Below are 15596 nucleotides of genomic sequence, written 5' to 3'. Positions count from 1 at the left end.
AGCATCGTTCTCGCCACTTCGATGAGCGTCCGGTTCTTCCTCTCAACAACTCCATTTTGTTGAGGTGTGTACGTAGCCGAGAACTCGTGTGAAATCCCTTCTTCGTCAAGAAAGGTGTCCACATTTGCGTTCTTGAACTCCGTTCCATTGTCACTGCGAACCTTCTTGATCTTCACTTCAAACTAATTTTGGGCCTTCCTAGCGAAGTTTTTGAAGATCTTCTGAACCTGCGATTTATCATCGAGAAAGAACACCCAGGTAAATCTGGATCATCGACTATAACTAGACCAAAAGAATTTCCACCGAGACTCTTGTAAGAGTTGGGACCAAAGAGATCCATGTGAAGTAGCTCAAGTGGCCTCCTTGTGGTCATAATGTTCTTCACGGGATGCCTTCCTCCAACCTGTTTACCTGCCTGACAAGCACTGCAAAGTCTATCCTTATCAAATATGACATCATTAACTCCAAGGATATGATTTCTTTTAATAAGCTTGTCAAAGTTTCTCATGCCAACGTGACCTAGTCATCTATGCCATAACCAACCTTTTGAGGATTTAGCAATGAAGCAAGTTTTAGGTTGAGCCTTTTTAGTGAAATCAACAATGTAAAGATCACCTCTACGTATACCGGTAAAGACCATTATGATTGTCTCGACGAAACACTTGGCAATCAACTTCAGTAAATAAGACATTGAAACCAAAGTCATCAAGTCTAGATACTGAAAGTAAGTTGTATCCAAGAGATTCAACGAGCATGACATTTTGTATGGAGCTATCATGTGAGATGGCCACCTTACCGAGGCCAACCACCTTACCCTTTGAGTTGTCACCGAAAGTGACATACTTTCGAGGACTATCACTATCAGCAAGCTCACGAAACATGTCTTTATCTCCGGTCATGTGATCGGTACATCCACTGTCAAGGACCCATTCCTTTCCTCCTGACATATATCCCCGAAGATTTGCCATAAGACCAAAATCTCTCATTGCATCATCAAGATCGAAGTCACTATCATCATCCTCATCATAGTATCCATGTTCAACATCGTCATGTGGTGGATCAAATCCTAGAGAGGGTGATTCGTTAGAGTGATTTTGACAATGATCTTGTCTATGAATTTTTATAGCTTCGGAAATAATATCACTAATAATACCAACATTTCCTTTGGCACGCATAAGGTTTGTAAGCTCAAATAGACGATCACAAACATAGGATCACTAGTATTCATCTTACTCAAGGCAATAGACTTATGGAGAATTTCATCAAGATTTTCCAAAGAATAATCAGGAAATCGTTCCTCAAGAAATTTCCATATAGTGTAGGCACACTCAAGAGTAGGCAGTTTTATAATCAAGTTTTTAGGCAAGCCTCTAGTGATAAGATTAATAGTTCTAACATTCCTAATCATGTCAATTGACTCATCAAGTGTAGGATGCATAGGATCAACACAAGGTGCACAAGGACTAGCAATGTACTTGTTCAAATGATATTGATTGAAAATTACAAGCATCTCATTTTTTCACTCATGAAAATACTCTCCATCAAGAATAGGCACTCTATGTCTAAGACTCCCCAAAGTAGACTCATCCATCTTCCTCCAATGATGATTGAACCAAAGCAATGGAGACCAATGCTCTGATACCACTTGTAGGACCTTGAGAAGAGGTGCCTAGAGGGGGGGTGATTAGACACTAAGTACCAAAGTTGCGGTTTTTAGCCTTTTTAAAACTAAGTGGAGTTTAGGCACAAGTTTAACATTCACAACACATAGTAAGCAAGCATGCAAAGAGTATATGAGCAGCGGAAAGTAAAGCATGCAACTTGCAAGAATGTAAGGGGAAGGGTTTGGAGGATTCAAACGCAATTGGAGACACGTATGTTTTTGGCGTGGTTCCGATAGGTGGTGCTATCGTACATCCACGTTGATGGAGACTTCAACCCACGAAGGGTAACAGTTGCGTGAGTCCACGGAGGGCTCCACCCAAGAAGGGTCCATGAAGAAGCAACCTTGTCTATCCCACCATGGCCGTCGCCCACGAAGGACTTGCCTCACTAGCGGTAGATCTTCACGAAGTAGGCGATCTCCTTGCCCTTACAAACTCCTTGGTTCAACTCCACAATCTTGTCGGAGGCTCCCAAGTGACACCTAGTCAATCTAGGAGACACCACTCTCCAAGAAGTAACAAATGGTGCGTTGATGATGAACTCCTTGCTCTTGTGCTTCAAATGATAGTCTCCCCAACACTCAACTCTCTCTCATATGATTTGGATCTGGTGGAAAGAGGATTTGAGTGGAAAGCAACTTGGGAAGGCTAGAGATCAAGATTCATATGGTAGGAATGGAATATTTTGGCCTCAACACATGAGTAGGTGGTTTTCTCTCAGAAATGGTAAGTTGGAAGTGTAGGTTTAGTCTGATGGCTCTCTCCACGAATGAAGAGGAGGTGGAGGGGTATATATAGCCTCCACACAAAATCTAACCGTTACACACAATTTACCAAACTCGGTGGGACCGATTCAACAGACTCGGTCAGACCGATTTAGTAAACCTAGTGACCGTTAGGATTTTCGGTGGGACCGAGATGCAACTCGGTAGGACCGATATGGTTAGGGTTAGGGCATAACGTAATCTTGGTGAGACCGATTACACAAACTCGGTAGGACCGATTTTGGTAATTGGCTAACCAGAGAGTTGGTTAGGCAAACTCGGTTGGACCGATTATCAAACTCTGTGGGACCGATTTTGGTAATGAGTCAACCATGAAGTTTGCATTGTAATCTTGGTAGTACCGATTGCTCAAACTCGATGAGACCGATTTTGATAATGGGCATACACAAAGAGATTACAATCCCATCTCGGTGAGACCGAGATCCCTATCGGTGAGACCGATTTGCCCAGGGTTTGTGGCAGTGGCTAAGACATCAAAACTCGGTGGCGCCGGATAGGAAGAATCAGTGGGGCCGAGTTTGACTTTAGGTTTAGGACATATGTGGATGTGAGAAAGTGGTTGAGGGTTTTTGGAGCATATCACTAAGCACATGAAGCAAGAGGCTCATTAAGCAACACCTCATCCCTCCTTGATAGTATTGGTTTTCCTATAGACTCAATGTGATCTTGGATCACTGAAATATAAAATGAAGAGTCTTGAGCTTGAAGCTTGAGCCAATCATTTGTCCTTAGCATCTTGAAGGAGTTCCCACTTCCTTTAGTCCATGGCACTCCAATGTTGAACTTATCTGAAATATACTAGATAAAAGTGTTAGTCCAACAAGAGATATGTTGACATTAATTACCAAAACCACCTAGGGAGCACTTGTGCTTTCACACACTTTACCCCTAGGAGCACCTCCGAGAGACTGAGCCGATATATCATCTTGAGATTCTACGAAGTCGCTTTAGGCTCCTCGTAGTCGATGGAAACGTCTCCTCCCACTGAACGTGCATCACCGGAAATCCTGAAATAATCCAGGATAAATGCGAGCACCAAGATTTGAACGCTGATGGGCCAGGATACAAAAGTACAAACTGCTGGAATGGGTGACACCTCATCAAATCATCATAATAAAAATAAAATCACTCCTTGTCGACGATGAGGCTACATGATCAAAGACAATCGGAATTGATTTTTTGGATCGCAGGCTCCATGGAGCCCGAATGTTTGAAAAATACAAAATCATATTTTGAAGTTCCAACAAAACTAAAAAAATACACAAGAACCTAGGGATGTACTCCCCCCGTCCCAAAATTAGTGTCTCAGATTAGTACAAGTTTGTACTAGAGTTAGTACAAAGTTGAGACAATTATTTTGAGACGGAGGGAGTATATGCCTTGGTGAAAGCTACACAAAAATTAAATCATGTGCAGCTCACACCATAGCATATTTCATCACTGAGATTCTACAGAAATGTTATATACATCTCTATATTCAAGTGTATTTTTCCAGATTTTTTTTCAAACTTTAAAATTTGATATTTGATATTTTTTCCTAAAAAGGGCTCCATGTAACTCGGGAGCAAATTCCACTCTCAAAGAAAATAGCCTATGTTGGATGCTTTCATGTGTGGTCGAGGCCGCTCCCCCGGGATTAGGGGATTGCAGATGAGCGATGAAGATCCTCCATGTTTATGTTCCTACCACACATTCCAGCAAGCGGATAACTGCACCAAATGTTCTTTTCAACAACTCCAAAAACTTTGATTTATTGCACTGCATAAGCAGGAGACGTACAGTGGCCAGAAGGGCCCAAAAAAAAAGGGAAACAACCGGGCATTTCGCTCGTTCCAGATCTGGTTGGTACTTCCACATCTTTTGAGTAGAAGAGGATCATGTTACAAGTATTTTTTTTCATCCATGTCAATACCAATTGAATCAGCGTTATCAGCTGTCAATTTGATATGTGGTTTTATACCATGCTACTCCACATGTGTGTAGCATCTAATTGTCTTGTGGCAAACATGAACATTTCATTCACATTGCAAACAACATTTCATTACATCCGTAAAATGAAACAATATTACTATCTACCACGATACCACTACTAAGCAGTGAGTGAGCCTGTTGTTCCTCATAATGGGGCACTAGAGCGGACCACACAATCGACTTTTAACTGCAAAATAGAGATACATAACCAGAATCTAATCTGTTAACAAACCCTCCAGTGCTCACCGGTGGCGCATTTACCGAGAAATACTCTTCCATGCTTTACTTCAGAGCATCCTTGCTTCCAAGTTCCAACAGGTTTTGAGGTAGCAAGCAGGCTCTTTGAGTAATTGGGTGTGTTGCTTTTGTCAACGCTTGCAACAGACTATGCTAATTGATCCTGTAAACTCACTGGATCGTTTGAGTGAAGTAAGTGGAAGAACTGCTCAATCTCCTTTTCTTGCATGCTTTGCTTGATTCTGCGCCAACTTCTGCCTCGTTGTCGTCAGCAAAGTTCTGATCAGAGACCTCTGCAGAGAGAAACATGGCATCAGAAATTTTGTTCACCGCAGGATGCTGATATAGAACATGGTTACCATAAAACAACAGCGCCCATAGCTATCTGTTATGAGCTTACGGATAACATAGGTATGCATCTTCCATAAAATCAGCTAAAGATTAAAGGAACTAATTGAGCTAGGTACCTGAATTTTCATCGAGAAGGCTTTCTCCCTTGCAAGTTCCCAATTCCCTTCCGTGTGACAACGGAGTGCTCCCAGGGACAGTCCGGATACCCGATTCGTGATCGCCTACTGAAGTTTGTGCCCCATCACCTCTTGCACTGCTGCTGCTGCTGCAATCACGCGATCTGAAATGCTGGATCCAGGGGTTTGCAGGCAGGCTTTGTTTGGCCCCGACTTGAGCACAAGCATTGGGCCTCTCAAACTCGACTTTCTTCCACACTCCAGCTCCACCTTGGAGAACCTTGAACCCATTGGTACCTGGATCTTTCTTGTTCGCGTTGTGTCCCTGATTGTAGAGTCGGTTGATGAAAGAGGCTTCCATGGAGCTTATGTAATCCGTGTGCCTCTCATCCGTCCATCCCGCCGACATCAGGTTAGTAACCTGGTTGCCCTGTCAAAGAACAACATGGTGGCACTAATCAGTTTATTAATTTCCAGGGGTAGAAATCTGCTAACAAGATGAAAGTAAAGCAGGGATCCAAAATTCATGCTCAAGGATCTGTGCTTTATATATAAAGCGGGGCTGAAGCCTTTTTCGGTAATTCATGCTCAAGGCCACAGTGGTAGCATTTTCCAAATTTATTTAGCCATTTGGCGAGACTGGTGCTGTTTTCGTAACTTGCAATCATATGCACATAACGAGCAGGAGCAGGAGCAGGAGCAGCGCACAGCTTTTTTTATTTTTAATTTCTGGAAGGAACTATGTTTTGAAGAGACCTCTTTCCGAACAATGGCGTGACGGTTCAGACAAACAACGGGTGTTAAAGCATTTAGGGTATTCCTTTGTTCTTGGCCTTGCTGTTATGAACATAGTAAGTAATATTGGTCCTTGAATTGAGAAGAAGAGTGGTAAGCAACAGTGGACCATGGAAATTACTCGATATTATTTCTTAACAAAATCGAGCAATCATGCATCACACACTGCTAGATAGATAAAATAATAAAAATGGAGAGAGGGAACATGTGGCGGACCAGTGGTTACCTGGGCAATGCCGACGTCCGCTGGCTCCGGCTTGACTGAGCGATCCAGGTACACCTCGCCCATCTGATTCTACTTGTCAGGAGAAGGAGCCCGACAAGGGGGATGGACAGGCAGAGGACCCCGAGGAACGGATTCGCCTGTGTTGGCCTGAGACAAGAAAGATCTCCCCGCGGATTTCCTTTGGGAGATGTGGCGCGGAGAGGCGGGAAGGAGATCCAAGGAAGGAAGGAAGGAAGGAAGGAAGAAGCAAATCCCCTTGAATTGAGCCCGCCTGGAGGTCGGGGAGGAGACCGGCGCGGAAGAGATTTGGAACCCCAACAACCGGAAAACAATCAAGAAGAGATTCCGCAGGATCCAGGCCAAGAACCGACCCCGACGGAGGGCAGATCGATCGAGCGAGCGAGCGAGCCGTGGCGGGGATGGGATGGAAATCTATGGGGATTCGGCCGGCGTGGTCTCTCCGGACGGGACGGGAGGGGAGGGGAGAGAAATAGCAGCGGCGGAGCGGAGGGAGGGAGGAAGGAAGCAGGCAAAGAATGGATGAGCAAGCCAAGCGGACGGGCGGAGGAAGGAAGTATTTCTCCTCCGCCCGCAAATATCAGGGGAGAGGCAAAGAATGGACGCCCTTTTTGCGCCTACGTGCCGGCGCTTTTCCAGCGTGGCGGGGCGACAGGTGGGGTGGCGCGGCGCGGGGGTGGAAATATCTCGCCCCGCCGCCAGATATTTGTTGGCCGCCCCGCCCGCCACAAAGATCTGCGGGGCGGGGGCACGGGGCAAGGGAAGGGGAGGCCGACCAGGCCGGACCAGACCAGAGCGGAGGGGATCGGCGTGCGCTTTACTGCCCAGTGGGCCACTCTCATCCGCGACACTGTGGCGGGCGAGGCCGGAGCTCTCCCGCGCGACTGGCTACGTGGACGCGCCGTGTTTTCGCTAGCCGACATGCGGGCGGACGGACGGGGCGACGTGGGCGACGGTGCACCGCACCGGGGGACGACGGCCAACGCTTTCCCTGTCCAGCTTCGATCGTACGTATTCCCTCCCGTTGTTACCATGGCTTTTGCTTTGCTTTGGCGTGGATCGACGGCTCGCTCGACTAATCCCAGCCCACGCAATCCGCAGAGCTAGCTCACCTTGCTTGAGATTAGAATTGCTATAGTAGTGATCTAAACACTTTTATATTAGTTTACCGAGAAAGTACTACATTAAAGGAAGATGTACGACCACAACTAGCTGCGGTAGAGTAGCGCGCGCCACTCGTGACGAAACACGTTTTGCTGCATCTTATCTCTCTGTGCGCCGCCGCCAGAGAAAAAAAGACCATGGTAGATAGAAGAATCCGTCTGCGCGCTTTTCCCTCCTTTTCGAATAAGGATCCTCGATGTGAAAGGCGTTTCCGTCGACTATGAAGGCGTCTGTGGCGACGGCATGTCTGGGTTTTTCTTTTTGTTAATTGTTGTTGCGGAGAGGACCTTAGACCTATATTAAACCAGACCAGTGATACAGAGCACACCCACGCAGAAGAAGAATTACACTCCCTCGTTCCTAAATACAAGTCTTTTCAGATATTTCAACTACTCCCTCCGTTCGGAATTACTTATCACAAAAATGAATGTATCTACAACTAAAACACGTCTAGATACATTCATTTTTTGGACGAGTAATTCCGAACGGAGGGAGTACATACAGATGCATATAGACGTAGTTTAGAATGTAGATTCATTCATTTTGCGCCGTATGTAGTTCATATTAAAATCTCTAAAAGGACTTATAATTAGGAATGGAGGGAGTACATTGTATGACATCTTGTTTTTGCCGGTAAATATCGTTGTCATAATATGGAGCTACGTACGTGTACGAATGTGCACCGTGATAGGCCTAGTCTTGACGGGCGCCCGTACTCTAACATGCCCTCCTACCATGAATCACGTACCGAAGCCTAATGCAAGCATTCGGGCCTCAGATAATTCTCCTCATAATATCTAATCACGGAGTGGGATTTTTCTCCTTCCTTTTGAATTTTGGATGCTTTTGTTCAGTCATTATCCACAACAAGAAGGCTTGAGCTACAGCCCACATGGAATGGAACATCCATTCCAGACAATCTCATACAGCTAGCGAAGACCCATGCCACGAGATATGATCCGCCCTTTTTGAAAAGGAAAAATAAAATGATATGCCCTACTAGCACCTCAGATATATGTATGGCCTACTAGCCTGCCAGTACTACCATCTCCGTTCCCAAATATAAGTCTTTTTAAAGATTTCAACAAATGACTACATACGGAGCAAAATGAATGAATCTATACTTTAAAATATGTCTACATACATCCATATGCTGTAGTTCATTTGAAATGTCTAAAAAGACTTATATTTAGGAACGGAGGGAGTACTATCTCCTGATGATTTTTTTTTGAGTCGATCTCCTGTTGACATACCTACCACAGGAAATATCTCACAAGTACAATTATTGAGGGGCCCACAAGGAATATCTTGAGAGACTAATCCAGCCTGTACACACACCCTTCTGAAAATTGCAGCTGACCAAGCCCATCAATATATCCAAGCAGACAAAAGATCTTAGATATCGTTAGGATATTGTCCATGCTTTCTTCTCCTTCGCACACACAAACCTTGACTTGGGTTTTACTCCAGGGGACATGAAAAAGCAATCGGCCACGGTTACTGCTTCGGTTTCCAACTGCAAACAAGATAATAATATCTAAGATCCCTTTATCACTTTTGCCCTTCTGCAAAAGGTCTTCTTTGTTTTACAAATCTCCCTTTTTGTCCCAATATGTGGCTGTCAGCTCAATTCACTGGTGGACTCTACAACAATGTGACAATGACATATAGGAAACGCTAAAAAAAATTGAATCGCGCTAACTAGCTACAACTTGGAGGCGACGGGGGCTTCGGATTGCAGGCTCTCCTGGCTCCTGCGGGACAGCATCTTAGAATCCTGCGAGCAGAAACGCGATAGCATATTAGACTATGATAACGGGGCACCGTGATGCACGAAGACAACAGCGTACAAGTTTGATGCATCTATGAACGCCCAATACAACGGAGAGAGCATTTACCTGCACTATGGACTGAGCACAAAACTTTCCTGACAAAACCGCACCCTCCATGGAAGCCAAGTATTTCTGCTTTGTGTAATCGCCGGCCAGATAAAACCCTTCGATCGGTGATCGTTGCAGAGGTCGGCAAGGTTCGCAATTCGGGACGGTCTTGTAAACGGACCTGTAACAGCGAGCCAGGAAGTGTAAACCATGTAAGAGAAGAAGAGCGCATCAAAGCCGCCTCTTGATTAGTTATCACTTTATCAGGAAGGGTGTCAGGGAAATGTCCTGACCTCGGTGTCTTCACAACATGGTATTTAAGAATCTTTGCTTTACTCTGGTCAGCAGCGATTTCATCAGGAAACAACTTGGCTAGCTCTAGCATAGTTGCTTCGATGATTTCGGTGTCACTCCGTCCGATCCATTCCTCTGCTGGAGCAAAAACCAACTCCAGCATCGAACGGTTTGGATCATAGTACTCCTGTAAACAGTTAGAAAAGAAAAAGAAAGAGAAAGGATGAGTACTAGTTCATGTCCTTCATTCTTTTTCCTAAGCTATTACGGTTATTATCATCAGAGGAAAAAAAACAATTACGATTAATAAATCAGCAGTCAACTGACATGTCAGCAATGACAAAAGGATGCCATACTTCATTCTTTAAGATAACTAAAATTTGCAATGCCAACAGTAATTATTAGTTTAATAATGAATTCCTTCTGCGGCACATGCATATTTTTTACATAGGCGTATAGACTTTGGGGCATTTGGTCATAGTGAAATATAAATTCAGGTTAACCCACGTGCAATACTTAGAAGTGAACTGCAAACTAAGCCTAAATCATCAAGTTAGTACCTTGCACGCTAAAGACATGTCTGCATAAACGCTTAAAAGTGAACTCCTGAAACAGAAAGATTGATATATTGTAAGGGACATATGTTATTTAGTACAGTATCAACCAAGAATTCAAACATGGAGTAGGAAAGAATGCACCCAATTTGAATACTGGACAACATATTCATTAGGCGTCAACAATAAGATCAGTATGACCAAAAGACATACCTGCTGAAAAGAAGGTGGTCATACGTGTTCTTCAGTTTTCTGTCAAACCTGAAATATTCAAATCAACAGAAACACTAAGAGGTATTTCAAAAATTCATGGGGCACACGGGCACAAGTAGAACCACAACACATAAATGACGTCTTAACTTACAACCAAACATTTAAATCAACTAACCATATATGAACATTGATGACAGGAACTCCCACCAACTTATCCAGCCTTTTGAAATAAGAGATCTCTCTCCACTCTTGTGGTACAAGAAGCTTGAAGATATCAACTGAATCACAAGCTAGTCAGTTAAACTGAATAGGTGCAAAGGAAGCATGATTCTTGAAAATAAATCGCACCTGGTGCTGCAAAAACATATGCATCTCCAGTTATTTGAGTCCCATCAGTAAGTGCAAAGTGCTTCACTGTTCCGTCAGGGTTCAGTTCAATTTTCTGAATACGAGAATTCAGCCGGACCTCACCACCCAAAGACTGAATGTGGTTAACAATAGGCATGCATAGCCTTTCAGGAGGATTACCATCCAAGAATGCCATTTTCGAGCCATGCTTCTCCTACACATTTACAGTTTTTTCATTAAGTAATGCCCCCAAGTTGTTATTATGGTGTGATTGTGTGAATGAATGCTTGCATCTTCTAAAGGTAATAAAGGACAGAATATGTCATCTATGTCTTCAGGAGGAATAGAGGAACTGAAGTTGTACCTGGAGAAATCTGTTTAGAGCAATCAGAATGCACTGCATGGATAACTCGTCAGGGTTTATGAAATTCAGTGCCTTGGACATTGCAATAAAAACCTCGTCGTTGACTCGATCAGGAACACCCTGTGCTGATTAAATAACTGTATCAGAAACTGTATTGACTCAATTACTGAGAACAACAAAAGAAAGAAAATAGCACTTATCAACATTTTAGTTCAAATAAGAAAGGTGAACCTGCTGTGCATTAATTAGCAAATAAGAACCTGCATTCTCTTCGTTTGCTCACTTGGGATTTAACTTGAAAGATTCATAAAACTATAAGCATTGCTTAAGCCTAATTTGCATACAAAAGGGCTTGGTTGAAGATGAAAGATGGAAGCTTGAGCATAGGACCAAAGAATATGACAATAAAAGGCAGAAATGTATTAGCAAACAAAACCTCGTTACAACCTAGCCTCATAGAGATTGCAATATGTTTACTACAGTGACGAGGCTAAATGACACAGTGAGCTCATACCTGCTTTTCCATCCATTCGGAAACAGTTAAGCCATCTTGAGCTTCAACGTAAGCTTGGCCACCAAGCATTGCTGGTAGAAGCCCAATAGCAAACTTCACCTTCTCCGGCCAAGTAAGCATTTCATTGTTTTTCAGTATGGCCCACACTCCTGTTAAATGCATGCATAGTCAATGATAACCTGATATTGATTGGCAGAGTAGCTCAACAGCCATGATCATAGTTGTTTGTATTTACTAATTGACCCACTAGTTGATTCACATATTAGCACTTAAAAGAACTAACACTAGGATGCATTTCTGAGTTCTCTTGGCATTCTTTCTTCTATTGAGCAACACCAGGACTATGTATAACCTTACCATTTAAGGGCGCCGGCAAAGTCTCTGGGAAATCAAAACGGCTGTATTCTCCTGGTTTGTTTGGCATGGCAAATATCATGGAGTGTTCCTTCCATTGCAAGCGATCACTAATACCAAGCTCAGCAAACAAATTCTGTACATTGGGATAAGCTCCAACTGAAAAGAAAAAACATATGGTTACATATATGCACAGAATGAAAAGTATCGTACACATGCTATTAGAAGGAAAGAGAAGGCTGGTAGAAGAAAAATTTATAGATAAAAAGAAACTATTCAACCAAGCCAACCATGCCGTATGGAACATTAAAATCTAAACTATTGTATGTGATGTTAGTGTACAAACTTCCAGGCTTAAAAGAGTTTGGGACCGATTTTACTTCGGCAAGAATTCCTTTCTTAATAATGGCCATGCATAAAGTCCACTAAAAACATTTCTTTTAAATAAGGCCCATCTAGTAGAAATTCAAACAAAAATAATAGTTGACAGAACGAAACACTTTCCTTCTTTTTGCGATTTCAGAACCTGAACATGACTCCTCAGAGATCAGTTCGTACTTCACTCAAGGTGTTTTATCATATTTGTCTGAAACATCTACCTATACACTGGTAATGGAAGTAACCTAGATAACACACAGAAGCACAAAGAGAACCTTGAAGAACCAGAACCAGAGCTTACAAAAAATATGAAGGCCAGTCTCGTACCAATCACCATCTTCATCCTTCCATGCAGCTAACTGTTCAAGGCATACAACGATAGAAACAATAAGAAACAACAACGATAACAGTGAATATGAGCTACTTAGGCTGAAGACAATAAATGAAAATTAAGATCACATAACGAGCACAACTTTAGAGATGAGATAAGCAAGTATGTAAGCAACGATCAGACCTTTCCGCCCAACACATCTCTTGCCTCAAGCACTATGGGTTTGTGGCCAGCGTCTGCCAGGTATTTTGCAGTTGATAGACCAGCCAGTCCTGCAAAATTCACACCAGAAACTAGTAATGCTAAGAGGCAATGGTGATTCTCTCAAGGTTATCTGGTGTGTGAAAAATTATACATGTTCTAATTTTCGAGTTACATCAGACTTCAGACCTGCACCAGCAATCACGACCTGTAATGGTTTACTGGGGCGTTCACTGCTTCTAAACGACGAAGAAAGCTGGCCAGCTTCCAAATAGTTAATCGTGTTCTCTAGTGGAGGCCTTGGAAAATCTTGGCAAACAACCTGCAAAGAAGGCAAGCAATTATTTGACAAGAAATGCTATGGGGAGATAAAATAACGAATAGGCTTTTCCAAAAATAGAAACAGAGGCAAAAGATTAACCTGCAGAGCACGAAGTCCATGACGTGATCCTTTTACTTTATTCCTTAAGCCAAGGGAGGTCGTACGATGACTAGTTTTTAGTGCCTGGACGCTGCTACTTGTGAAACACCTCTGCGTATGAAGTTGTCCAGCAAAAGATCTTACTTGCTTCGCTCCAGCTATGTTCATAGATGATAGGCAGCTGGTATCCATACTGAAGCAAGTAGTCCGGCAGATTCTTGTCAACCTTATTCAACCAACAGGCGCAGGAGAAATCTGCATAATCAAGAAGAGCAATTAGACTCGTAGCTCACGAGGCCCTCTGCTATTAAGCCAAGTGTTGTAACAGGTCAATCGATTCAGACTGCCATAACAAGTCACAATTTGCCGAGAGCCAAATGACAGAGAATTTTGTCCATTGAGAGTGGAGCGGTCTTTCAGTTGAGGAGATGAGAATAAAAGTGTAGAGAAAAGGATCAGGGCAGCTGTGTCAACTATAGATATGAGAGCTCCACATGATCCATCACTTATTTTGCAGCAGAAACATGAGTTGATTGTAGTAACTTGTTGAACCAAAGCATGAAATGGGCGAATGGGGTGTGGCTGCAGGGTGAGCAAATCAAGCACGCAGCATCCGCCCGGTGAAGTCTACGGCTGATTTTCGCAGTCGATCGGGAGTTCCGACGCCTCTAATCTAATCTGAAGTATAATAAACCCCGAGAAAATCCCCAACTCCGGGGCTGCTACCCAACGCTTGCCGCGCGGATTCTAGGCAGCGGCGCGAGGATTCCGCTAAACGGGGGAACTGGAGCCGCGCCGGCGCAAGGGAATGACGGAGTAAAGCCGCCTGGCTGCCTCGTGCGGGGAGGGGAGACTTACCGGAGGAGGGCGGAGGAGATGGACCGAGCGGCGAGGCGGATGGGAAGAGGGAGGAGGGAGTCGCGAGGGGAGGGGCTTTATGTCCGGCGCGGGATAAGGCTCGTCGCCGGCTGGGGCGGGGGGAAAGGGACAAAGGCGGGGGGAGTCACTGAGGCGAGGAAGATGTGGTGGCGGAGGATGCCTTTTGGCGCCTGGTGCGCTCTACGTTTTCCGTGGAATATACCGCGGCCACCTCACACGTTTTCATGGCCTGTCTTCTGGTTCGACCGGACGCATCGTGCCTGGCCTGTGCGGAGTTGCACGAACATTTTTTTTTTTACACAGTACAGACGCAAGCGCTCATATACACGCGCATATACTCACTCATATGATCGTACACACGCATACCCTACCCCTATAAGCACCTCCGAAGAAATAAGTCGGCATATCATCTTGAAATTTACAAAGTCACCGTAGGCACCTCGTCGTCGACGGGAACGTCTCCTCCCACTGGATGTGCATCGTCGGAAATTCTGAAATAAATTCAGAAATAAATGCGAGCACCAGGATTTGAATCCTAATGAGCTGGGGATACCACAGTCCCTCTAACCATCCAACCACAGGTTGGTTCGCGTTGCACGAACATGGTTGTTTGGTCGCTGTCGCGGAGAATTCTCTCGTAGCGACGAGAGCCTTTAGGCCATCTCCAAGGCGAACTCTTAAAGCATCTCTAGCAGACCCCTTAAAAACGCCAAACCTGTAAGTTCCGGCGAGTTTACGGTTTCAGATCAATTTTATGGTCAGAACAGACACTATAAAAGTTTTTCATTCAACATGGTATTACATCCATCTGTGAAAGCCCGGTTGTCCAAACTCATCCGGATGCAAAACCAAGGGCATTTGCGGCGTCTGAACCGTCGCCACGTCCGACGCCCCAGTACCACCCAAAAATATCTTCCGCACCCGCCTCTCCCACTGGCTATCAGCAATAGGATAAATTATACCTACCTCCAGAAGCTTTAGTATTTCATTTCTTACTACTTCTTTCATCTTAGGATTTAATCATCTTTGGTGATCAACAACTAGTTTAGCATCCTTTTTCAGCTTTTTTTGTGCTGACATAGAGTGGGACTAATGCCCTTAAGATCATCAAGAGTATATCCAATAGCAGCTTGGTACTTCTTTAGAGTTTTCAATAATTTCTCTTCTTCATGTTCTGAAAGGTTGGCAATAATAATAACAGGTATATCTTCTTTTTATCAAGATAAGCATATTTTAAAGTATCAGGTAATTGTTTAAGCTCAAACACGGGATTACCCTCGGGTGGAGGGGGATCCCCGAGGATTTCAACAGGCAAATTGTGTTTCAAAATAGGTCATTGCTTAAAAAATACTTCATCAAATTCCCTTCTTTCATTCATAAACATATTATTTTCATGGTATAGCAAATATTTTTCTAGAGGATCATTAGGAGGCACGGCAACAGAAGCAAGACTAATAATTTCATCCTTACTAGGCAATTCTTTATCATGAGGTTGTCTAGGAAATTTAGAAAAAACTAAAGTCGTGAGAAATATCCCC

General features: G+C 43.8%; 2 protein-coding genes across 2 annotated transcripts; both read right to left on the bottom strand.

Moving 5' to 3' along the window:
- Positions 1-4444: 4444 nt before the first annotated feature.
- Positions 4445-6805, bottom strand: LOC123093416 (cold-regulated protein 27). Its single transcript, XM_044515382.1, has 3 exons — positions 6146-6805; positions 5125-5554; positions 4445-4950 (listed from the first exon to the last, which is right to left on the bottom strand). Exons 1-3 carry the CDS (start codon positions 6206-6208, stop codon positions 4829-4831), a joined length of 615 nt encoding a protein of 204 aa, XP_044371317.1. The 5' UTR covers positions 6209-6805; the 3' UTR covers positions 4445-4828.
- Positions 6806-8858: 2053 nt separating this feature from the next.
- On the bottom strand, positions 8859-14233 carry LOC100037655 (15-cis-phytoene desaturase, chloroplastic/chromoplastic). Its single transcript, XM_044515381.1, has 15 exons — positions 14038-14233; positions 13180-13434; positions 12948-13080; positions 12741-12829; positions 12528-12585; positions 11852-12007; positions 11495-11643; positions 10981-11100; positions 10617-10830; positions 10444-10546; positions 10269-10316; positions 10062-10107; positions 9501-9688; positions 9226-9388; positions 8859-9104 (listed from the first exon to the last, which is right to left on the bottom strand). The coding sequence occupies exons 2-15, from the start codon at positions 13369-13371 to the stop codon at positions 9033-9035; spliced, it is 1731 nt and encodes a 576-aa protein (XP_044371316.1). The 5' UTR covers positions 13372-13434; positions 14038-14233; the 3' UTR covers positions 8859-9032.
- Positions 14234-15596: the final 1363 nt, after the last annotated feature.

Source organism: Triticum aestivum, chromosome 4B (assembly GCF_018294505.1).
Source record: "Triticum aestivum cultivar Chinese Spring chromosome 4B, IWGSC CS RefSeq v2.1, whole genome shotgun sequence".
Classification (NCBI taxonomy): Eukaryota; Viridiplantae; Streptophyta; class Magnoliopsida; order Poales; family Poaceae; genus Triticum; species Triticum aestivum.
The sequence above is the reverse complement of the archived record's forward strand: the minus strand, read 5'-3'. Positions and strand labels throughout refer to the sequence as shown.